The following is a 26,409-nucleotide window of genomic DNA, read 5'->3' as shown; positions in this document are numbered from 1 at the left end:
CCTAATTTTCACATCCTAGAATATGCTAATAACCTCGGTTCGAGCATTGATCATATTCGTTCTATTCGTGCTAACATCCCCATACGTTCATCCCTCTTAAGAACTCGGTGTCACCATAATCCAACACTGGGGCAAATTTTGAATTCGATCAAAATTGGTTGTGATTCTACAATCCAGAACTACACACGGCCTGATTCTCGTATAACCAGAGATATGTAGGCAACTTAAAACTGAAGTATCGGCTGCAATATTTTTTTTCAACTCCCACTCATTTCATTAGGTCCCTCTGAGGTTGTCTCATCGGTCGGACAAAATCGGCTACTCCGTCAAATTTCTTTGCTCGTCAATTCATCTCTCATTCCCAAGCAAAGAAGGGGCAAGCTGTTGACACCCAATTTTGGCCGACCTATAATTATTTTTGAATCACTATCTTAATAGATAGGCATTTTTAAAAAAATTATTTTCTTGAATTATATATATATGTATAAAGTTAATTATTTTTAGTTTTTACCAAAAAAATAATAATAATAATAATAATAGTAATAAAAAATCATATATTTTAGATTTCATAGCTTATAATATTTTTTATTTGTTAATATTATTAACATCATTTTTTTTGTTTATGAAAATAACAAGCTTTGTACATTCAAATATTATTATTTTTTTTCTTCGCATTATTTAGTATATATTATACGTGTGTGTGTATTTTCTTTGTATAAATATTACTTAATTAAGTATATTTTATCAATTTACTTATTCATATTAATTTGTGCATATTGCATACCTACTTTAATACGACTTATATGCATATGCATATAAAGTATTTTTTTTAATTAATTAAGTTTATTGTGAATTTTAGTTAATAGGTATGTCATATCTATTCTAGTATGCATACGATGCATCATATATATATATATATATATATATATACATGAGTATTTTCTTTATATAAAAATATATATTACTTACTAAGTCTATTTTGTTATTTACTCATTCATATTAATATATACGTATTACATCTATTTTAATAGATCTTATGTACATATGTATATAAAAAGGGGTTATTATTTAAGTTTATTATATATTTTTACTTGTTTATGTTAACATATCTATTTTAGTATGTATTATATACATGTGGCATTTTATATGTATATACGCAAATATTTATATTGTATGTACATGCATATTTACTTTACATATATAATATTATAATTTTATAAATTTATGATTTTACTTATTCAACATGTATTTGACAATTAATTAGATGACATTTTATTTTTACAATTACTTATAATTATTTCCTAATTAAATTTTAATGTAGTCTATTTTTATATCAAATTATAATCTCAACCATAGATTGCATTTTGATCGGACGGCTCTCATTCGTTCTTATCCTTTTTCACACCCCAAAACCGTAAAACTATCTTATTCTCTCTCTACCTCTTTCACCTAATTCTCTCTCTACCTCTTCACCTAACTCTCTCTTTCTATTCATCATCTTCTCAAAAGGAGAAGAAGACAACAACAAGAGTTGTCTTCTCCACCACATAGCCACCACCGACGGCTCTCCCTCTCTCTCTCCACTCTTCATCTTCTCCAAAGAGAAGAGAAGACAACAAGCCGCCACCTCCCTCTTCTCTTTTCTCTCTTACTCCATCTCGCTGTCCAGCAGCCCTCTCACCACCGTGCTGCCGCCGGAGAACACACCGCAGCAGCCGACGACACGCCACGATGTCAAGCTGCAGTAACGCGCAACAGTCAGCTGCAACAATACTATGCGCAGCCAAGCTTCTCCATCGCTGCAACAGCAGCAGCCATCGATGGTAAGCTGCGAACCAGCAGCTCCTCCGTCAATGTACAGCAACCTCCCAGCGACCAGCAGCTGCAACGGCGAGCCACCGACGGCGAACAGCAGTGACTTCTCCAGCAACACCTCCAGCGAGCAACACGAACGCAGCAGCAGCAACTGCTGCTCCTTCCTCGCTCCTCCGACGGCGCACAGCGGCAGTGACAACGGCGACCTCCAACCAGTGACGACGATCTCTTCGAGCATCGTTGCTAAACGAACAAAACGATAAATCGAAAAAGGATCTTCATAGATCCGTCTTGGTATGATTTCATTTTACTTTTATTTTATTATATACGTATATAGATTTATATATATATTGTGTTCTTGCAAATCTAAATTTCATATGATTGTTGTGTATATGTTGGTATGATTTCATTTTACTTTTATTTTATTATATACGTATACAGATTTATATATATATTGTGTTTTTTGCAAATCTAAATTTCATATGATTGTTGTGTATATGTTGGTATGGTTGCATTTAAATTTTTTTACTTCATTATATGTGTATATAGATATATATGTTATGTTTCTTGCAAATCTAAATTTCATATGATTGTTGTGTATATGTTGGTTTGATTATATTTTGTATTCTCATGTTAGACTCCATTTACAGATTTTGTTTTCAAAACAAATATTGGGTTGATTGTCTACTTCAAATGATTTATTAAACTTGAAATTCAAAGATTTTTTGTTCATTAATAATCGATTAAGATTTCAAAGCATACTATGTTATTTTGCTCTTGTTTTTGTTCTTATTCATATTCATAAGCTTATATTTTAATTATACGTAAAATGTAGATCATTTGTTTTAATGTTTATTTGTTTCTTAGAAATGAAGATTATTATACGTATTTGTGTTGTTGTTTTATGTCAATGTTTATAATCTTATATTTGATTATGGACAAGTATAGTTGAAATTTAAAAATAAAGTTAGTGCTTCACCACTTTAGATAAAGTTAGCACTCATGCTACTTTATAATAATAATAAAATAAAAAAAACCATGCTTGTCCCCTCTTTCTTTCTGTGTATGTGAATGTAATATTTGTTATTAACTTGCTTAGTTGGCCTTTGAAGTATACGAGTATTATTGTGCCTATATTACTCCATTGTTGATATTTAGTTAGCTATGAATAAATGATCGATATTTACGTGTTGTGTAGTATGTGTTCTTTTCTTGTATATTTAGCCTAATTATGAGATAAGTTGATTTCTAAATTAAAGTAATAATTTATGTACAATTAATGATAGTAGGTCCCTCTTGGCATGATATTTGAGATTTTCTTTTGACAAATGGAGTTGTTCTTTCTGACTTTTTCACCATTTGTTTTGAATATATCTGACTAAATTGATTTGGTTATTTGAATTTTGATAGATTTTATTGTTGAAATCTTAATTGATTTGTTGTTGAAAATTTTGTTTGACTTTATTGAAATTTTGTACCCCTTTTGAAATGTTTGTTCTTTTGTTTGAATTATTTGAAAAAGTCTTGACTAAGAATAGTAAAATTACTTTTGTTGATTTTCTTGAATGCCTTTCTTCATTATAAATGAAGAACTCACATCTTCATTTAAAAAAAAAACAAAGAAAGACAACAAACAGACAGAAAAAAAATAAGGACGAAACACATAAGAAAAAAAAATACATTAGAACACAAGAGAGCTTTAACAAAATACTTATTGCTCGTAAGCTTTTTCTTTTGCCTCTTTGCTACTTCGACTTGTTTGGATCTCGGATATTGCTATCGCTTTCCGTTGGCACATCTCATATTAATCGGTTAGTACTTTTTCTTATTTTTATTATATAGTCTTTACCTTAGGTTCTTACATATTATATCTTGTTAAAATAAATACATGAAGTATCCAGGTTAGTCCCACCTTTCCTTATATATTGGTTTACTATTTTGAAATGTATTCTTGTTTTTGTTTGTTTGCTTTGTTGTAGTAAAATTATATAGTCATGATATATCTCTATATATTTGTATGTTGCTTGTGTTTTCTTTATGGTTTGGCAGGGTTTGAACTTCAAAGTTCAAAACACGAAGAGTTGCGAACGAAATGTTAACATGTAGTATTTCGTTTACATCTTATGTATTATTCACTTACTTTTTATTTTAGTTTGTAATAATCTTATAAACTCTACTCTGTATAATAATATATATTTGGGGACTGTCTAAAGGGGGAGGAGAAATCTACGTGCTACTTGCAATTTTTTTTTTACTTTGACACAAATTTTATGTGGTTGCGTGTGCTAAACAAATATACTGAAAAAAATTATTTATTTTTTATGCTTATATTTTAAACGAAATATGTTTTATCACATAAATAAATATTGATAAACTCTACATTTTAATCAATCTGTCATATTTTAATATTTTTATTTATACGTATTAAATAACCTATCCAACTCTCGTATTTTATTCAAACTATCAACCATTCTATTATTAAAGAATTATGTACACAAGCTTTTGATAGATAATTTCTAGCATATTAATTGAATTAATATGTCATGTTTTAAGCTTAACATTTTCAGCATATTAATTGAAACATCACCTACATGACTTTAGCATATTAATTTTTATAGAAATTATGTTTAAGATTTAATAAGTTTAATAGGCTACTTTTAATAGATACAATACCTATATATTTGCTAATAAATATTTTTATAATATTATGTCATATAGAACTATGTTTATAGAATTGAATAATATTGCAAGCATATAAAAGCAAGATTTTCACCGTAAGAAATATACATAAATCACGTCTTTAGTACTTAATTAATATTTTTAGTATTTTATAAGAGTTAATTTACGCTTACAAGATTACAAATATTTTTATCATATTGACTCATATAGAAACTACATCTATAGAATTTAATTAATGTTCCAATACATACTTTATTTGGAAATCATGACCATAAGATTTTTAACCATATAGAAATCATGTTTAATGTAAGATGCGGTCAATATATATAAATCATGCATTTAAGTTAATAAATAGTTTATCTGTTATGTAGAATTCATGTCTATAGGCCGTTATAAAATATATATTTCTTTTAGTATAATATTGTTAACAAAAATCATACCTCTAGATTCTTAATAAAGATTTTAGAACCTTTTATTAAAACCAAGCCTCTAGAAGTGTAACAAATGTTTATCATAGTTTAGAGACCATGTCTATAAGATTTGATAAATGTTTGTCATGTTATTTTATTTTAAAATCATGCTTACAATTTTAATCAATTTTCAACATATCATTTCATTTAGACACCATGCCTATAAATAACATTTAAAATAAATTTCAACATGTTTAACCCCCTAGATATCGTTTTTAGGGTTTAATATTATTTCAAGTATATAGAAAACCATGACGGTAAGAATATTTTGAGCCTATTGGGTCCATGAGATCTAACAATATTTTTCGCATATTTTATCATATAACAATTATGTTTATAGGTATTATAATTCTAGCATGCCAATTAAATAGATATTAGGCCTTCATAAATATATTTTTTCATAACATTATATGTAGAAGTCATGCCCATAGGGTTCTAATAAGTATTTCTCATTTTATTTTATTTTTTAAAATCATGTCTATATTTTAATAAATTTCAGCATATCAACATTTAGAAGATCATATCTATAGTGTTCAATAAATTTTTAGCATGCTCTTAACTAAAGTCATGTTAATAGGGTTTTATAAAATATTATTAGTTAATAATTAAATTATCAAGCATGCTTTTTTTATCACAATCATCTGAATAATTAAGTTTGCCCGTCATATTATTCAAGTTTGTACGCACACACATGATCATGATAACCTTCACAACTTATCTGTGTTTTCAAGCATGTTAATTAATTAATTTAGAGGCTTACTTGAGATTTTAGGTGCTAACTGCTTGTCCTATCTGTTTTGTTTGACGATGTGTCTAATTAGGATGTCTATATTTTCTTCGGTCTAAAACCTACCCTAAATAGTACATCCAATGCCTCTTGGATATTAAGTTGGGACGTTAGACACCTTTTAAGACGTTAGTTTTTATTATTTCTTTTAGATCGCTTTAGGATTATAATAATAAATAAACTTAAGAGGGGTAGGGGTAATTAGGCCCTTCGGAAATGATGGAAGTTGACCCGAGCAGAAAAATGACAAAAACTTTATATATTTTGTCTTCCGATTAATGAGCCGGCGCTGATCCGAAGAAAATAAGAACGTAGATAATTTTATTTCCTGTCGACTTTTAAATATTTTTGTTTGTATATATATTTGGGGTAGTTTAATATTTTAAAACTCAATGATTTTTTGGCATCCTTAATCTTATTAGAGATTTCACCCAAATTAGATTTACAACATATTACATATTTATATATCTACACTTGCCTATTATCTTATTCATTTTCTTTTTATTGTGGCTACAAATAAAATAATTATTGCTAATACTAGACATTTATTTTACCATAAATTAAGTAAGTTATTTATTCAAATGATTTTAAAATATACATTTGTATTTTATATATTTTAAGTATATTATTTATTATTTATTTTTACTATACAATAAATATATTATTATTAAATTTGGTTCATTCATATATAAGACATATATATATGACATACCTTATATTTTCACCATTTTTTTTAATTTAATAAAAACCCTTTTTCTTAATATTTTTAAAACAAACAAATGAATAAATATCCCTAATCATTTTTTCTAAAACTAAGTTTAAGGACTATCTTTGGATAGGCTCTGAGGGATGCCTAATACCTTCCCCTCGAGTAACTAAAACCCTTACTTAGAATCTCACAGGTTTCGCAAATCAAAACAGAGTTTATATTTACAATGGTTTTCCTAATATTTTCCTTAAAATTAGGTGGCGACTCTAAACAAACAATTTCAAAATCAGAGTCATAGCCATTTTTTTTATGTTGTGAACTATTTCGACCCGTTCGAAAATAGGGTGCGACAGCTTGGCGACTCCGCTGGGGACCAGTGTACTTAGCATTTTAGGTTTTAACCTTGGTAAAATTTAGTTTTAGAATTATGGGATATTCATTTATTACTTGCCTTTATTTGCTTTAATTATTTATTGTGATTTGTTATATTACTCTATTGGAAAGGACGCAAGCTAAATCCAAACTTGCGCTCCTTATTTGCTTGGAAAACACTACATGTTATTGCATTTCTTACACTGTCACTTGCATTTTCTATCGAGTCTTTGGCCGTACACAACACACACACTGGTTCACGCGGAGAGTGTCTCACACTCCCCCAAACCTTCTTTTGGATTCTTTAGTTTCAGAGTTTGCACAATAAGATCAGTGTGCCTTCTCACAAACATTCAGTCCACTCTTGAATATCTAGGAAAAAATCTTACTCTAGAAAATAGGTCATGATGCATACACCTTAGGCGAGGCGATCCAAGGCACCGTCTTCGCAATTAGGAAATCCACCCTTTGTCAAAGGTTATACACCTAACGACATATTTGTTTTGTGAAAGTTGTTATGAATGATCCAAACAAAAACACATGACGGATTTGGAATAAACATACTTATCATACCCTTACCTTTCTTTCAGATGAATATCAACCAAAACCTCCCAAACATTCAGATGGTTATTTCGGCCCCTCATACGATATAAAATTGGTGGCAAAACATTCGTAGGGTGCATGGTGTTGAGATCAGAAGGCATTTAGGTGCTTTGTTGTCGCTCATGGGAATTCGAGCCAACAAGATCTTCATTATATTGCTGATGGAGTTTTGGGACCCAAGCACTATAACCTTTAAGTTCTTGGATTTTGAAATTACTCCAACACTAGAGGAATTTAGTATTTTTCTTGAATTACCAATAAGAGAAAGAACACCGATATGTCCATCAACCATAAGTACAGAAGGTTTCCTTGGGTTGTTGGGGCTGCATGTCTTGCCATCACTAAGGCGTGCAGAAAATGGGAAGGTAAAGTTGGACTATCGTTTCCAAAGATTTGGTCGTCTCGAGAGCTTCGATAAGCACCGAGATGAATTTGCATGCACTCGTAGACAATGGATGCATATGAGACCAAGGGTATTTGTGATGGCCTTTTGGGGGGCTATGGTCTTCCCAATGAGGTTTCATTCGATAAATATCAATATTCTGCCAATTGTAATGGAACTTTTTGCGGTACCGCATAACTATTCCTTGGTGCATATGATTCTCGCTGAAGTATTTCGATCATTGTCAGCATGCACAAGGGGGCATAACTTCTTTGGGGGCTGTAATTTATTATTACAAATCTGGGCAATAGAGCACTTCTATCGTCGAGAACCACAAAGAGATTACATAATAGACGCCCGCAATTTGATCCAAAGCCACAATGATCGTCTTAGGTATTGGGACACACCTATGGGAGAGGAAGAGTGGCGTCCATTTTTGACCAACCTCATAGGAGATTCCATCCACTGGAAATATTTTTGGACGGGAGGATCAGTTTTTGTCAGGATGCAACACCTCTTTTTCATTAATCTGGTCGGGCTATAAGGTATTCAACTATATGCTCCTCTCCGAGTGTTACGACAATTTGGAGTTGTCCAAGACATACCATTATGGGCAAATATGGCATTACATGAGGATGATCTCACTTCGGTCCCAGCAGGGCGTATAAGGAATTTGCAATTAGAATAGGATCACATGATTACGATAGAGGCAGGAAATGAAAAATGGTGCACGCCAGAATATTAGGTGTGGCGTACCACTGTGAGACATTTGGCTCGGCCAAGTACGAAGGGGATTGTGGGTGTTGCAGACAACCAATGGATTAATTGGGTTAAGCAGGGAGTACTCCCTCACATTGAATTCACAACATCAATGTACAATCAAATAATTCCAGGATCAGTAGATCATTTGATACCAATGATCGAAGAAGATCCAGAGGAAGACCCTGAAGAGGATCCAAGTGAAGATCCTGAGGAGCCGGAGGAAGAAGATCCAGAAGAAGACCCAGAGGAAGAAGCTCACTCTGAGTATGGTTCGATAGGGTTCGACGAAGAGGTAGGATCGAACCAGATTGACGAATTCTCGGAGTACTACCCAGGGCCCTATTATGATTATGATGATGATGATGACGCTCCAACATGGCCTTAGATTTTCATTCTTATCATGTGCCTTGTCATCCTTTTGTTCGCCTTATGGCCTCCATGTACTTTCGTTTTTTTAGGTTTCTGCCCGTGTACTTCATTACAAAGATGCAAGGCATCTTTGATTAATAAAATTATGTTATTCTAAATCCGAAATGTGTTTTAATGGATCATTTATCATCAAATTGATTGCAACATAGGTCGTCCTCTAGCAAAAAGAGGCTCCGTATAGGACACATTTGAATGTCATTAACTTGGCGTGTATGTGTATTATATACTTGTTGTACTTTTAAATCTTTCACGAACTAACATACTTTCCTTTTTCTTTCTTTTATTTTATTTTGTTAATCCCTAAAAGAACGTTGATTTGTGTCGACTTGCGAACTGGCTGACTCACGATATAACATTCGATCAAGGGGAAAGATGATAGGTGAAGAAGAATTTAACATTGCTGCAAACATAATGATACCAGTAGAAAATCCTGAAAGTTCTCAAAATATGGCCAACATCAAAAATGATGAGAAGATGGCTCATATGGCACAAGAGCTTGAGATTTTGAGAGAGGAACTACGTCAAGTGCGAGACTTGGCCAAGCTTTCGGCTACTACCTTCCCAAGTTTCAAGATGCCCAGCTGCCTCCCTAGAGCTGACCTGCCTCCTGCAGATTCTCCAAACATGCCTAAACGTGCTCCCATTCATGGTCAAGCACCATTAGCTCATCCGTCTGCAATCAGGACTGCTCCTGACCTTCCTACTCAAGACCCCGTCACACCTACCTACCCAGCGACACAACAGATATTTGGAGCACACACCGTCGCTCCTTATGATTCACAAATCCCACCTGTATATGCTGTTGAGGCCCCTACCTTCACGACACCGGTTAGGGTCAAAGTCCCGTATGAGGTTGACCAATATGCAGAAATGGAGAAGGATGCTCGATTGAAAGAAGATAAGTCAATAGACGCTCAACTTCGAGGTCTAAGAAAGGCGTTGAAAAACCTGCAAGTCACTAGGGGAACAGAGAGCCTAGATTACGATGACTTATGCATCCACCCAGATATTGACATGCCGGTAGGATACAAGCCCCCAAAGTTTGACATATTTGATGGAAAGAGCGATCCTCACGCATATCTGAGGGCATACTGTGACAAGTTAGTCGGTGTAGGAAGAAATGAGAAACTAAGAATGAAGTTGTTCATTCGAAGTCTATCTGGAGAAGCGTTGACTTGGTATACACGCCAGGATCCTCGCAAATGGTATAACTGGCAGGAAATGGCTGAGGATTTCATGAATCGTTTCAGATTTAATACCGAAATCACTGCGGACAGGTTCTCATTAGCCAACATACAGAAGAAACCATCGGAGGATTTCCAGGAGTATGCACGACATTGGAGAACCGAGGCTGCAAGGGTTCAACCACCACTGGATGAGAGTGAGCTCTCAAAATACTTTATTCGAGCCCAAGAAGGTATCTACTTTGACAAGATGATGTCAATGATGGGCCAAAAGTTTGCAGAATTGGTCAAGATGGGAGATTTTATAGAGGAAGGCATCAAATCAGGTAAAATTCAGTCAATGGCTGCATTGCAAGCTGCAAGTAAGGCCATACAATCAGGATCCATTAGTGGCATCAAGAAGAAAAGGGAGGATGTTTCAGTCGTCAATTACCAATATGGAGGACAATCCCACCAATACCCCAACAATCCCCAAATTGTTGCACATACTCTATACACCTCGTACCCAGTATATAATACCCAACCATACTATAATCCACCCCGAGCACCAATATACCAAAGTCCAACTAGACCACATGTCCTACTCCAAGCACCAACCCACCAAAATAGACCAGCATATATGCCAAGACCACGTCCAAATCTCGAAGCCAGAAATACTCGCACCTACACACCCATTGCCGAACCTTATGCTCAATTGTTTGAAAGGTTGAGGATAGCAGGAGTGCTACAGCCAGTTGAGGGAAAACTCCTCGACCCAATCCCTTACAATTTTGATGGAAACAAGCGATGCGCTTACCACTCGGGAATCCAAGGGCATGACACAGAAGATTGTTATGGCTTAAAAAACCAGGTTGAGACATTGATCAGAAGAGGAATAATAAAATGCACTCCAACACCTCCGAATGTGAACAACAACCCTTTGCCAAATCATGAGAATCGAGTTTATCTTCGAGTTACGAACAACTCGTCTACTTTACAATAGGAGTTGAGGGCTTGGTATTTTTTTTTCCAAAAAGAGTAAAACTCATTCGCAGGACATCTTATCATTCACCCTGAGCCCTCTGTTTAGATCCCTACAGTACAAATACGGCTGGAAATACCATGGTCTGAACTTTCTACTTAAATAAGCTTTTGTTCCTCCGAAATAAAATTCTTCAAGTGAAAAGGATGCCCCTTATCGGCGACCTGAAGGATACCTCTTACAACTTTAGTTGAACAGAGTAGGGGTACTTGGTATCAATTTCTCAGACATCTCAAAAATCTATGTTTCATTTCCTTTTCCCCGTTCTGGGAAAATTTCGGTAGAGTTTCCTCTACACTTCTTACTATCCCAAAACATGCACGCAGAAAATACCAATAATGCCTCACAGGGCCAACACATATATATATTCATGTCACAGCCGCACAGGGCTTTCAACGTCACAATAATATAAAAATACTAGACTTACCTCATATGTCCAACTTCAAACTGCATCCGTTGCACTTCTTGTCTGTTTTCCTTTCAGATTTCACTTTACATTTCAATATTAGTTCAATACCTTACCAAACAGATATCTTCCATGCCTTTACTTTACTTACCTGCATGGTTCGTAATGTTCCATGTCATCAATTACCTCCTTTTGTTAGTGTCCTCCCTCTGTTAAGATCCAAGGTTAGTATAAGAAGTTTTCCTATGACTTGGATATATAGCACGATCTCAGATGTGAAAAGAAGGTAATATCCTAAATGCCCTGTAGCTTCCTGTTTATAGATGTGGCGCGCAACACACCGATAAACAAGAATCTACTAGATACGGTCTGCAGATACTCCAAGGATGAACTGCTCTGATACCACTTCTGTCACGACCCAACCCCGTAGGTCGTAACTGGGGTCTGACCTAGACCCCCCGTATACATATCTATCAGCTGTGGTCATATTGAACTGTAAATAAAATAATATCATGTAACAGAGCCCCACTGAGCGATAACATTTACATATACCTGTAGGCCTTTTTGTTCGTATCACAACATGACCGGGCACGCAAGCCGACAAGGCTGCCATAACATAACAACATGTACAATATATCATATAGACCCAGATAAACTAAACTGACATATACAACCCACATATACATGTCTGCAGACCTCTAAACATATAAATGACAACATATAGCGGGACAGGGCCCCCGCCGTACCCCTGAATGGATAAAACAATTTCTATACATCCGTAGACAGTATCAAAACTAGGCCCCGATACAATAGAGACTCTTCCAACTGAGCTGCGTGGAATCCTAAGCTGACGGACTCCCAAAATCTGTATATGTACCTACGGGCATGAACGCAGCCCCCCGGGAAAGGGGGTCAGTACGACATATGTACTGAGTATATAAAATGTAACATAACACACTAGAGGTATATTCAAAATAGAGAAGCAGGAGAACAAATTATCAAATTGAAGTCATGTACCTATACTCTGTGAATCACAAAAGCATGCATGCTCAATTTATAAAATATAGCCGGCCCTTTCAGGGGTCCGGTGAATCACATCTGTAGGACCATCATAGGCCTGGCGCCATCACCACCTTATTACAACACATCATCATATATCTATACACGTATCCTGGCCCTCTATTGAGAGACTCAGGGAATAATGTAGTGAACTTTGCACGAGAACATATCCTGGCCCGGGACTCAAGGAAAGAAGTATTACAATATACATGAATAGAGTAGTGAGTAACTATATGCAATTTAAATCATTATTAGAGCTTGACCGTATAAGAAGATTAAAATTTTGTTGAACTCCTCGAGTAGTAGTGTAGTCATCTCGAGTGACTTCTAAATGCCATTATGGGCAATATCAATTATAATCTCAGGGCTCCTAGACATGTACTAAAGTAAAACCAAATCTTTTATGGAACCAGAAACATTTGTTAACATATAGTCTGTAAGACTTGGAGCCTGTACATTTGTTACCTCTTTAACATATAAAAGTTTCCAGGGAAATAGTTCAACTACTATCAGAGTTCGATATTCTAAAGTAATTAAGAGATGTTTAGCAATGGAGTTACCTCGGATTTCAGATCAGATTCAACTTACGACTAAGACAAGGACATGCCCCAAAAGAAGAAAGAGAATAAGCTCTATCTAGTCTGTACTTTCCTTCAGGTGATCTTCATATACATATTTCGTACCCGGCCCTTCACGGGGCTTGGTGAACCACTATGGCATTGTAACCTCATTTTTGTATCAAATACATCTCAATGGAAATAAGAGATAGCTTCCCATACATTACATTCTGACACATAGAAGCCCTACTAGGCAATACTTAATCTTCACAGGAACTCTAATACTGAACAGTGGATAGGGGTTATGAGGCGTACTCGGAATTCTGGGAATGGAATTATCCCCGCACGTCATATACAATTCACTTAAGGCTAAACATTGCCAAAAGAAAAGAAAGATAGCTGTACGAACTTATACCAAAACATACCAAGAGAAAACTTTACATACCTTGTCTGAGTTATTCTTCATCCTGTTCACCTCGTCGTCCTTTGAACCTATTCAACATGAAATTAATATGAATATCAACCCCTCTTAAATTTCTAGAACCTTAGGTTACATCTTAGTATTAATGGAATCTATTTCCTTAGTCGTTTCCCCGACTAGTTCTGTTATTCGCTAAGGCGTCGACGAAAAATGGGCAGCACCTCCCCTATAATGTGCCCTATACAAATTTCCAATTAGATCCCTAAGACCTACAGCCAACCAATAACAACAACCTGCAGCAATTCATACCAACCATATACAACATGAATTCCAAATGAATTATTCAAAATTATGATATCAAAATAGGGTTTCTAGTTTCCATTTTTGTCAAACCTTTAACCGTACGAAGTGGGGGGTCGTGTGGCTGCAACCATAAGATCACCCACATCATTTAGAACATTTTTATACCCTTAAACCACAAGCCACACCCCTTCAGCAGCACCTCACAAGAACAACACTCTATTTCGGCAGCAATTCAACTATAGCGACTTCAATTTAGTTTATTCCGAACGTCGAACTTTTTACGACTTTTACACAACTTCCATCAGACCAAAAGGTGTGTAATACACCCTATAATAACACTATAAATTCCAAATTTAAAGTAGAAGCCTTACCTTACCCGAAATTGGCCAAAACTAGCTAAATCGCAACTCGAAACTTCTTCAAACGCGCTGAACTTGAGCGGGCTGTTTGTGCGACTTCCTCGCTGACCCAAATTGGATTTTATCATTATTAAACATCATCATATAACCACAGGATACCATAATTAATTAATTCACAGAACGAAACCCGGAAGCTTACCCAAAAAGGGTCAAATCGGTAGCCCTTCTCCCTTGTCCCTTTCACGTTTTTCTCTTATTTTCTCTTCCAAATTCCAATTGCAAAGATGGAGTTTAGTTCCATGAACTTCTTAAAATACATTTATACGTATCCATGTACTTAAGGTACACCGTATATAATTAATTCATGGAAGAAAATTGAAAAACTTACCTTTAAACTTCAAGGCCATGGCTGCCTCTCTATGTCTCTCTTTCACGTTTTTTTTCTCTATGTTGGCTGATGTTTTAATGAACAACTGAAGTATATGATACATATACACATATATATGTGGCTTTAGGGTGTGACACATGTTATCCCCAAGAGGTGACACGTATCCAGCCCCTATTGGGCCACCGCACCTACATGTTCAAGGAGGGGCTGCCACGTGGCAGTGGGGCCCACCTCCCCCAAGCAGGTGAGTCACCTACTTGACCCCAAGAAGGTGGTTCACCTACCTACTTAGGTGCTGCCACGTGTCACCCTCCCATTGGCTGCCCCGATTTTTTTTTTCTTCCTCGTGGGTTCGTAATCTCGTTCGTAATCTCGTCTCACTTTAAGAGCCTATGAAACCTTTGCTACATAAGCTTGGTATGGAATCAAGTAACTCACGTATGTAAGACTTCTAACTTAGTAGTTTACGTAGATAAGTCGAGTCTTACGACTCATTACTTGGCCTCCAACTCCTTCCGACTTCTCTTGACCCTATTTCCAACCTTCCCTACCACGGGGTGTCACATTCTCCCTTCTTGGAGTTGTTCAATAGGGTCGTAACTTAAGTAGCTCACATACTAGCTTCTAAGTAACTTAGGATACATTCCGAGTTTAAAAGTGTGGGGTGTAACAGGCCCCATCTATATAATAAAATAATGCCGAGGAACGTACGGCCCAATCTATATTTTCATTATATCATCGCATATTGCATCATATATATATCCTGCCTGGGACGCGATGAATTTTCATATTATCACATCTCTATATCATCACATACGACATCACATCGTATGTGGCATTATACCATCTGCACATACCATGCCGGCCCGGGACTCGGTAAAAGAAGTAGTAAAGCTGGGCACGACAATGTTCCCCTCTCATTTATGGGACTCAGAGGAAGATGTCTTACAGTATGCACAAGTAGAGTAGTGAGAAACCATATGCAATTTAAATCATCATCCGAGACTCAATGAAATAGTCAAGTGAACCATCACTTGAACACCAGAGTAGTAATCATCTCAGGTACCCTTTAAATGTCATTAGGAATCGTATCAGCTGGAGTCTCAGAAATCATAGACATGTGTCGTGAGAAACCTAAACAACTTATGGAATTAGAGACGTCGTCATCGTAGAGACCCTAAGGAATAAGAGCTTATGCATTCAATTATTATTCATCATATAGGAGACTCGAGGGTAGTAGTTCAACTACTAGAGAGCTTTAACATCAAGAAGTGAAGAAGAATTATAGTTTATGCATCCCATTACTATTTCACATATAGAAGGCTCGAGGGTGATAGCTCAACTACCTTAAGAGCCTTAATATTCAGAAGTGAGTAAGGATCATGCATCATGTTTGGTACTAGTGAATGGATTTACCCCATAGCTCATATCATTCATCACTTACAGCTAAGACATGCCAAAAGAAAAGAAGGGATAGCCTTACATACCTGTTATGGGTTAATCGCATTCAAGCTCGCTTCGCTACTCCTTTAACCTATTTAACATGAAAGTAATACTAAGGTTAGTGACCTTCAAATTTCCAGCTTGTAATTCTACCACCAATGACCCATAGGAACCAATTCCTTATTCGCCTTTCTCGACTAGTTCTACTAGTCTATTAGTTAGTTAAGAAGTTAACAGAATTTGGGCAGCATCTTCCCTATAACTTGCCCTATCCGAACTTCCAATTATACCTACGATTAGTACAGACATATCACAACAACATCCATCATCCAATACACAATTATACCACTTCAATATTACACCAAACAAGTCCCAGATAGCCCGCTCAAAACTACGACTCCAAAATATGGTTTTCAATCTTTATTTCGTAAAATCTTAACCACACGAATTGGGGTGTCATGTGGCTGCAACATGCAGCACTTATAACCATATTTATACATGTTTCCATCCCTGAAACACTATAAAACAACTCCCAATACAACACAACAATAACAACGACACTAGCCAAACTTTAACCCGTTAGAATTTCGTCAAAATAGCCCCTACATGACCTGCAACGTTCTTCAGCCCAAAAAACATGCATATTTTCATGTTTCCAATCTATATTTATACATTCATAACATGCATAAACCTTTACCAAAATGTAGGAGAAGAGAATCAAGCCATACCTTAACAAACGACTTTCTAAACTTGTTGAAAATTAACTTCGAAAGCTCCTTAACGTGCTGAAAATATGGTGGCTGCTCATTACTCTTTTAGTACTGCTCTAAAGAATTAATTTATTGGGTTTTGTCTGAATGAAAGAAGTCCATTCTCTCTTACTGGTCTTGGTATTACACTATCGTGGAGGAAAAAAAGACTCCCATTGAGGCGCTTATTAACACCCCTATTTGACCAAGTAACACCTTAGATAATTAATTCACAGAACAAAATCGTAGCCTTACCTTAAATTGAGCCAAACCCGTGGCTGCCTCTCCTTCTCTCATATTTTTCTCTTTTTTTTGGCTAAGTACAGCTGAAGAATGAGATATACTCAGCTTGTAAATACACCTCCTTAGGAGGTGACATGTAGAAGCCTCTAAGGTGACATGTGGAAGCCCCTAGGGTGACACATGGCATCCCTCTAGGGCGCCACCTCATCCATGTGTCCAATTCAAAGCTTCCATATAGCAGAGTGGGGTCCACCCCAATTAGGGGGGTCACCTACTTAGTCCAAGTAGGTGCATCACGTACTTAGTCCAAGTAGGTGCATTAACTACTTGCTTCGAGTGGACGCGTCAACTCCTTATTTCTCTTTCATGAGTTCGTAATCTCATCTCACTCTAAGAGACTATGTATTCCTTGCCACTTAAGCTTGACATGTACTCCGGTAGATTAATTATATAAGCCCTTCAAATTGGTATCTTATGCAAGTAAGTCGAGTTCCATGATGTTACACCCCGTACTTTTGTACCTTGGAAGGTTCTTAAGCTTCTTAAGTATCTTGAAAGGTTCTTAAGTTTTTAGAAGGATTCTTAAGTTTTTTAAAGCTTCTTAAAGCTTCTCAAGCTTCTTAGAAGTTACCATAGGAGTCGGATATCCCATAAAGCTATCAAAAAACTCTAAGGAAGGGAGAATGTGACACCTCATGATAGGGAAGATTGGAAATAGCATTGTAAGAATCTGAAAGAAGTTGGAGACCAAATAATGAGTCGTAGGACTCGACTTACTTACGTAAGCTACCAACTTGGAAATTGTACATACTTAAGCTACTTGACTACATACCAATCTTACGTAACAAGGATTACATAGGTTCATAAAGTAAGATGAGATTACGAACCCATGAGGAGAAAAAGAGAGTGACACGTGGAAGCATGAGAGAGTGCCATATGGCAGCAAAGGAGAGTGCCACATGGCAGTAGCTGGAGCAAGGGGTGGACCCTTCCCCTACCAGCCACGTGGCAGCCTATGGTAGGAGAAAGGTATGTGTTGGCCTAATAAGGGCTTGACATGTGTCACCACTTAGGGCTTTACATGTGTCACCACGTAAGGGTTGACATATGTCACCACTTAGGTGTTGACATATGTCACCCCCCAAAAGTAGCCTATATATATATGTTATGACTCATTCTTATCTACAAGAAATTCATTTATCTTCCTAGTTCAAGAGAATTCTAGAGAAAGAAAGAAGAGAAGAAAAATCTAGAACTAGAGAGAGAGTAGGTTCGGCCAAGGAGAAAGAAATACAAGCCTCTGATTTCATTTTGTGAATTAATTATCTAGGGTATAACACGATGTTATGAATATTTTAGTAATGTAAATTTATGGTTTGGAGCAGCACCAAAATGTTAGCAAGCAGCCTCAAAGTTTTAGTCGCGCTAAAGGAACTTTCGAGGTAAGTTTTGGCGAGTTTGGCGAGTTTTGGGAAAGGTAAGGTTTTCCCTTTAAAATTGGAGATTGCGGTGATTTTATAAGGTATATTACATGTCTTAAATAAGGTTTTAAGTGGAAAAATTGCATAAGAATACTTGACATTAGAAACAAACTAAATTGAAGTCATCATAGCTAAATCGAAGTCGCGTAGGGTGTTGTGATTGTGGGTTGCGGTTGTAGCTGGTGTGGTTGTGTGTTGCAGTTCTGTAAAGGGTTCTATAAAGGGTGTGGGTGCTTCTAGTTTCATCCACACGACCCCCCATTTTGTATGGTTAAAGGTTTTACAAAATAAAGGTTAAAAACTATATTTTGGTATCGTTGTATTGACCTAGTTGTTTGGAGTTATATTGGGTAATGTTGAGGTGATTTATTTATATATATGCTTCTGGTTGTTGTTGTTGGTATGGTTGTTGACATTTTGGCAGAGTGAAATCTCGGGGATGTTGAAGTTATAGGGGAGATGTTGTCCGATTTTTGGTAACTTTGGAACTAGTAACAAACTAGTCAAGGGTATTGGATAAGGAAATGATTCTTATAGATACTTGGTTGTAGAGTTGGAAATCGAAAAGAGAAAGGTCATTAAACTCAGTATTACACCCATGTTATTAGGTAAAGGAGGTAACGAGGCAAGCTGGATTACAGTTAATCCATAAAAGGTATGTGAAGCTTACCCTTTCTTTTCTTTTGACATGTCTTAGCCTTAAGTTATATATACACAAAATTTGGAAGTCATTCCATTCTTAAAGCGTTGAGTAGGAGTCAAGACCCTTGTTCACTTCTGGATGTTAGAACTCCTGCAATAAGTGGAGTCCTCGTCTTTCATGTCTTCTATAGGATGATAAGAAGTACATATAAGGCTTGCCTATTTCTCTCTTTGAAAGGGGCTTAAGGTAAGGGGAATGATGCTTGATATGAGTTTAGAGATAATTCCATTTAGAGGTTCCAGACGTAATTCGTGACTCGTAGTCACCTCTGAATACTAAGGGTCCTAAAGTAGTTAGATTACTACTCTCGAGCCACTTATATGTTGAATATTAAGTGGAAATATAAGCTCTTATTCTGAAAGGCTCTGAGAGGATACATGTCTCTGATTGCATGAGTTGTATCTCTGATTGCATGAGCTATGTGTTTGATTGCATAAATTGTGTCTTTGATTGCATAAACTATGTGGCATTATCTTGGTATACGCCTGTGTTTCTTGAGGCCCTAATTGATGAAATCCCTAATAACATCTAAAGGGTATCTCGAAGAATTACTTCCCTTGTCTTCAAGTGACGATTCACTTGACTGTTTCATTAAGTCTCAGGAGATGACCTAGTTGCATATGATTTCTCACTACTCTACTCGTGCATATGGTAACCCTTCTCTCACTGAGTTCCACGATGGGCCAGGAACGTTATCGTGCGCAGATTTATTACTCCTTTACAGAGTCTCAGGCTAGCTATGTATATGAATATATGTATGAAGTATATGATGATGAAATGTCGTATACGATGAAGTTGAAGCATACAATGATGTCGTATGTGATGAAGTTATTCACCGAGTCCCAGGCCGGATATATACATATATATATATATGATATGATAAAAATGTGGATCGAGCCATATGTTCCTCGATAATATTTTAAATTATGGATCAGGCTGAACATTCCTCAGTATATTTTACTATGTGATAATGGTATTGAGTCCCATAAAGGGGCCAAGTGCGGTACGTTATGTACACTACTCTTTCACCGAGTCCCTCACTAAAGGGACGGATACTTACGTAGACATGCATATGAAAATATAGGGATACACTTGTGACCTTGAGCCCCATAGTGGACCGGATGTACTATGATGACATATATGATAAGATTATGTCATATACGATGATATGATGCCATATATGATGACCTGATGAAATAATAGACATGATGATAGGGGATGATGATATGGTGATATGGTAATATGATGAAATAGTTATAATACCATGTTTCTTAGCGAGTCGGGCACAGCATATGATGATGTATATGACTACGTGTCCTAAGGCGCAGGTACATTAATTTGTTAATTGTTACACTTGTCCCCTGCATCCTTGTTTCAATTATGGTCTCAACTATGATGTGTTATATTTTACATACTCAGTACATATATCGTACTGACCTCCCTTTCTTCGAGGGAGGGATGCATTTCATGCCCGTAGTTATAGATACTTACTTTGGAGATCCTCTAGCTTAGTACTGCCACTCAACTATGTCAGAAGTGCTCCACTATTCTGGAGCCTAGCTTTTGGTGCTTATCGTATAATGTATATTGTTGTTTATTCAGAGGTACGGCGGGGGCTCTGTCCTACCATATGTCACTGTTAATATTCTTAGAGGTCTATAGACATATGTAGGTGGATTGTTTACGAGTTCGATTTAGTTGTGCCTATATGGCATATTATAAATGTTATTATGTTAAGGCAACCTTGTCGGCCCTTGCATGACATGGTGCAAATAAAAGAGGTTATATGCAGACGAATTTGCTATATCCCTCTAGATTTTTGTGTATAGTTCTTATAGTTGAGATTTATGTATATGAGGGCCAGGTCAGACCCTAGTCATAGCCTACAGAGTTGGTCGTGATAGAAGTGGTATCAGAGCGGTTCTTCCTTGGAATATCTATAGACCGTGTCTAGTAGAGTCTTGTTTATCGGTGTGTTGTGTGTCATATCTATAAATAGGAGGCTACAGGGCATTTAGGATATCACGTTTCTTTCATATCTAAGATTATGCGATAGATCCTAGCCATAGGACATGAAATTCCTTTTTCTAACCTTTGGTTTCAGCTGAAGAATGACATCAACAAAAGAAAATAATGGATGATATTGGAAGCTACCCAGTATACAGGTAAGTAATGGTGTGAAGGAGGCATGCTGGATAAGGTAAGAAGATTGAAATATGATTGAAATATAAAGTCGAAGATTGAAGGGAAAAGTAGATAGGAAAATGTAACGGGTGCAGTTCGAGTTGTACATACGAGGTAAGTCCATTATTTTATACTGTTGTTGATATTGGGTGCCCTGTGTGGTGGTGATATGAATATATATATGTTGGCCCTCTGAGGCATTGTTGGTATTTCCTAAGTGCAGGTTTGGGATAGTAAGGAATATAGAGGAAACTCTGCCAATTGTTTTTTGAAATAAAAAGAGAATGACATATAAGGTTGTAGTATATCTTGAGAGATTGTATCCACAGTAATGATAAGATCCGCCTAAACTAGGAGTACAACTGACTTTGGGAAATAAGTAAATTGTTGTATGGGTGATAATTAGAAGGTCAATACTGATATGTTGAGAAGAATGGTGATGGATATAACGCATTAAGACTACTTGTGAGGTATTAAGGATGAGAATGACGAGAAAGGATAAGGGGGTTAAGTACGCTTGCTCTACCAGGTGGATTTAGTCCAGAGTAAGGATCGTGAATAAAGGTTAAGAAATATTATCCTCCAAGATTGACCATGAGCAGAATATAGTGTGAATATAATGAGGATCATCATGGAAGTACATAGGGCCAAGTAACGAAGTAACTAAAGAATGTGATTGTGAGTAAGATTAGGAGTCAGCATCGAGTACACGATAAGGATGAAAGCGCATGAAGCAGAAAGGGGTATTGTGTATATGTTCCTCCACCATGGAAAATATAAGACCCCCCAAAGATGAGAGAGGTAGCACTGCAAGACCATTAATGTATTGCGAGTCCATTAAGAGGAACAAGTAGTATTCACTAGGATGAAGATAGTGTTATAGAAAAGTAGAAACACGTGTCATCAGAGTATAAGTGCCCCTAAATGGAAAATCGGACAGGATTATAAGCGCTAGTGACGTAATGATTGGGATGAAGGAAATGCGGCTCTGACTAAGCTACTATATTAGTTATATGACTAGAGTACCAGTACTTGGACTAGATTATGTACTATTTATTAAGAATTCTAAGCACCCCATGGTTGTATTAAGGTTTCTTATAGGGGCAGTCAAAAGTATAGATGAGTTAACAAAAGGTGTAGACATGGTGCAGTGTGTCAAATGTGTTAGAACAGAATCATATGTGTATGAACAGTTGAAAATAAATAGAGGATGACATGGGTATGCCCTAAAGGGGGGGAGTAGACGAGAGAAATACACGTGTGAGATGAAATCAACTGACACTATCATATGTTGATAGGAACACTTAAATTTCAAGCGAGATCCCATATTGGCACAAGTTAGCAGGAGCTCGAGGCCAACAATAAACAGATAGGAGCTGCGGTATCTAAGACCATGTAAAGAATCATTGGTAGAACCCTAAGGGATGCGTGCCTACCACAAGGGGTGAATACGATAAGAGAGTAGGATTGAGCAAACTAAGGACCGTGTAAATGGTAGTAGGGCTGTGTTTGGGTAAAGATTAAGATATGGAAACAACATCATTGGCCACTGATATAGTGTCATACAAGTACCAAGGAGAAAGAATAGAAAATCTCTTATGCTAGAAAATGAGGAGACCAAGGAGTATGTAAAAGAAGAAAAGAAAAGAGTAGGATAAAATAGCGTTGGCATAAGCAAGTTCTAATGTGAAGTCGATATGTAAAGCAAGATGGGCCGCGAAACAAAAAATTATGTCTATCTTATACAGGTTGTATCAAAATGGTTATGTAGCCTATGGATATGTATATGTTGAGTATAGGGTCAAGTGAGAAGTACATGAGAAAAGAAGCTAGGATGTTTTAGATACGTTACAGAGAGATGTCAAGATGGGTTAGACCAAACTACTCAGATGGGGTGAGTACTAAGGGTAAAATAGGACCTAGTCGTGGTTGAACCAATGATCTATCCCGACGTCAAGTGTAAGACAGGGGCGGAGAGGGAAAGGCAAAGCATGAAGACTAGCAAGAAGACGCTAAGGTAAATCTTGGGCTAGGTTGAGTGCCTTCGCACATTATTGCAAGGATTGCAATAGAACGTGACACGAGGACTTCCAAGGGGGGTCACCCATCCTAGTACTACTCTCACCCAAGTACGTTTAACTTTGAAATCCCGGTGGGATCCGATGCATTAGTGATGCTATGATCGCATGAGATGGAAGAATCCAAACTAGCAGTGAAGAAACGACACGAGATTATGTACCTCGAGTGTTATAAATTATGTTAAGGGAATTATAAAAAGGGCTTAAGCAAAGCAAGCAGGATTAGTTGATTACTAACAGATGGCGCACTTGTATGCCACAAAACTTCAACATAATACCAGTTAATGATAGGCAAACCACGGAACGGCTATATAGGTCATTGTATGAGGGGACTTCAGCACAACTTGGTAGCCGACTCTGATGGGCAAAAAGCAAAACCCAAAAAGGCGAGGGTGCCAGTTGATGTCATCTAAATAAGGAAAGAACAAATATATGAGGTCGAAGATTCCACAACACGACCTTGGCTACAAGACTCACTTTGCACTCCTTAGACAGATAATTCTATATGGAATATTATCCGCAAATTAACAAGATCAACCCATGTTCATCCAATCAAAGACTACCTGCTCAACTGAGATGGTGTGAAATTATAGGTCAAGAGGGTGGTAGGATCTTACGGAGTTCCCATAGATATTATCCTAGATGAAGGAGCCCAAGTTACAGTTAACTACCAAAGATCAGTTTATGAAGAGATTAGGAAGACAGATAGGTCTTCTTACACTATTTTACCCTCAAACTGATGGACAAACTAAGCTTACTAGCTAAATGTTAGATGATATGTTGTGGGCCTATACGGTTGACTCCAAAGGTAGCTCGGACAATTTCCTACCATCTATCAAAAGTACTTACGATATTAACTATCATTCTAGTATCCATATGGCCCCGTACGATACTTGGTATGGCAGACAGTGTAGGTTGCCAATTGATTGGTTTGATGGTAGTAATCACAACTAATATGCCCAGATGTGGTTCAATAAGCGGTATAGAAGATGAAGCTTTTTAGGAGAGATTATTAGCAGCTCTGAGTCGATAGAAGTCATATATGGATAATCGATGTCGATCTCTAAAGTTTCAAGTTATAATTAAGCACTCTCAAAAGTGTCATCCACAGAGAAAGTGATGAGAGCCAGCAAGAAAGAGGACCTTAGTTTGAGATGCATTGGCTCTTATCAGACCCTCCGCCGAATAGGCAAGGTTGCTTGTGAGTTGGACTTACCGGCGAATCCAGAAAAAGTACATCCAGTCTTCCAAGAATCGATGCTTCGCAAATGTGTTGGTGATCTATCCCGAGTATATTCCGCATAGGACATCCATGTCACAGAGGAGTTATCCTATGAGAAGAAATCAGTCACCATCCTGGATCGGCGGATTAAGGGGTGGTGAATTAAGGACGTAGCTTCTATCAAGGTGTTATGGCGAAACAAGAGTCGCAAAGAAATAACCTGGGAAGCTAAAAGGGAAATGAAGCACAAGTATCTGTACCTACTTTCTACGTCTACAGGTAATCCTAACCTTTGGAACTCTGATATTGTTTACTCGGTGAAAGTATGTGTTATTGCGATGGAACAGAGAAACTCTCTATATAGTCAGTATAAGATCTTGAGGAGGGTTTGGGTTCACATTCGAGGACAAATGTTCTAAAGGGGGGAAGGATGTTACACCCCGTACTTTTGTACTTTGGAAGGTTCCTAAGCCTCTTAAGTATCTTGAAAGGTTCTTAAGTTTTTGGAAGGATTCTTAAGTTTCTTAAAGCTTCTCAATCTTCTTAGAAGTTACCATGGGAGCTGTATAGTCCATAACGCTATCAAAAAACTCTAAGGAAAGGAGAATGTGACACCTCATGATAGGGAAGATTGGAAATAGCATTGTAAGAATCTAGAAAAAGTTGGAGACCAAATAATGAGTCGTAGGACTCAACTTACTTACATAAGATACCAACTTGGAAATCTTACATACTTAAGCTACTTGAGTACATACCAAGCTTACGTAGCAAGGATTACATAGGTTTGTAAAGTAAGACGAGATTACGAACCCACGAGGAGGAAAAGAGAGTGACACATGGAAGCATGAGAGAGTGCCACATGGCAGAAAGGGAGAGTTTCATGTGGAAGCAGCTGGATAAAGTGGGTGGACCCCCACCTTCCATGTGGCAGCCTATGGTAAGAGGAAGGGATGTGTTGTCCCAATAAGGGCTTGACACGTGTCACCACTTAGAGGTTGACACATGTCACCCCCCTAAAGTAGCTTATATATATATATTATGACTTATTCTTATCTACAATAAATTCATTTATCTTCCTAGTTCAAGAGACTTCTAGAGAAAGAAAGAAGAGAAGAAAAATATAGAACAAAAGAGAGAGTAGGTTCGGCCAAGGAGAAAGAAAGGTAAGCCTCCGATTTTGTTCTGTGAATTAATTATCTAGGGTATACCACAATTTTATGAAGATGTTAGTAATTTAAATTTATGGTTTGTAGCAGCACCAAAACATTATCAAGAAGCGACAAAGTTTTAGTCGCGCTAAAGGAACTTCCAAGGCAAGTTTTGGCGAGTTTGGCGAGTTTTGGGCAAGGTAAGGTTTTTCCTTTCCAATTATTGATTATGATGATGTTATAAGGTATATTACATGTCTTAAAAAACGTTTTAAGTGGAAAAATTGCATAAGGATGTTTGACGTTAGAAACAAACTAAATTGAAGTCGCCATAGCTAAATTGAAGTCGCATAGGGTGATGTGATTATGGTGCTGCGGTTGCAGCTTGTTGGATGGCGCATTGAAGGGATTTAAATTTTTCTAAAATGGGTGTGGTTACTTCTTGTTTCAGC

General features: G+C 36.8%; 1 protein-coding gene across 1 annotated transcript; it reads left to right on the top strand.

The window, feature by feature from the left end:
- Positions 1-9,380: 9,380 nt before the first annotated feature.
- On the top strand, positions 9,381-11,174 carry LOC129869759 (uncharacterized). Its single transcript, XM_055944382.1, has one exon. It carries the CDS (start codon positions 9,381-9,383, stop codon positions 11,172-11,174), a length of 1,794 nt encoding a protein of 597 aa, XP_055800357.1.
- Positions 11,175-26,409: the final 15,235 nt, after the last annotated feature.

Source organism: Solanum dulcamara, chromosome 10, assembly GCF_947179165.1.
Source record: "Solanum dulcamara chromosome 10, daSolDulc1.2, whole genome shotgun sequence".
Lineage (NCBI taxonomy): Eukaryota > Viridiplantae > Streptophyta > Magnoliopsida > Solanales > Solanaceae > Solanum > Solanum dulcamara.
This window is presented reverse-complemented; position numbering and strand designations above follow the sequence as displayed.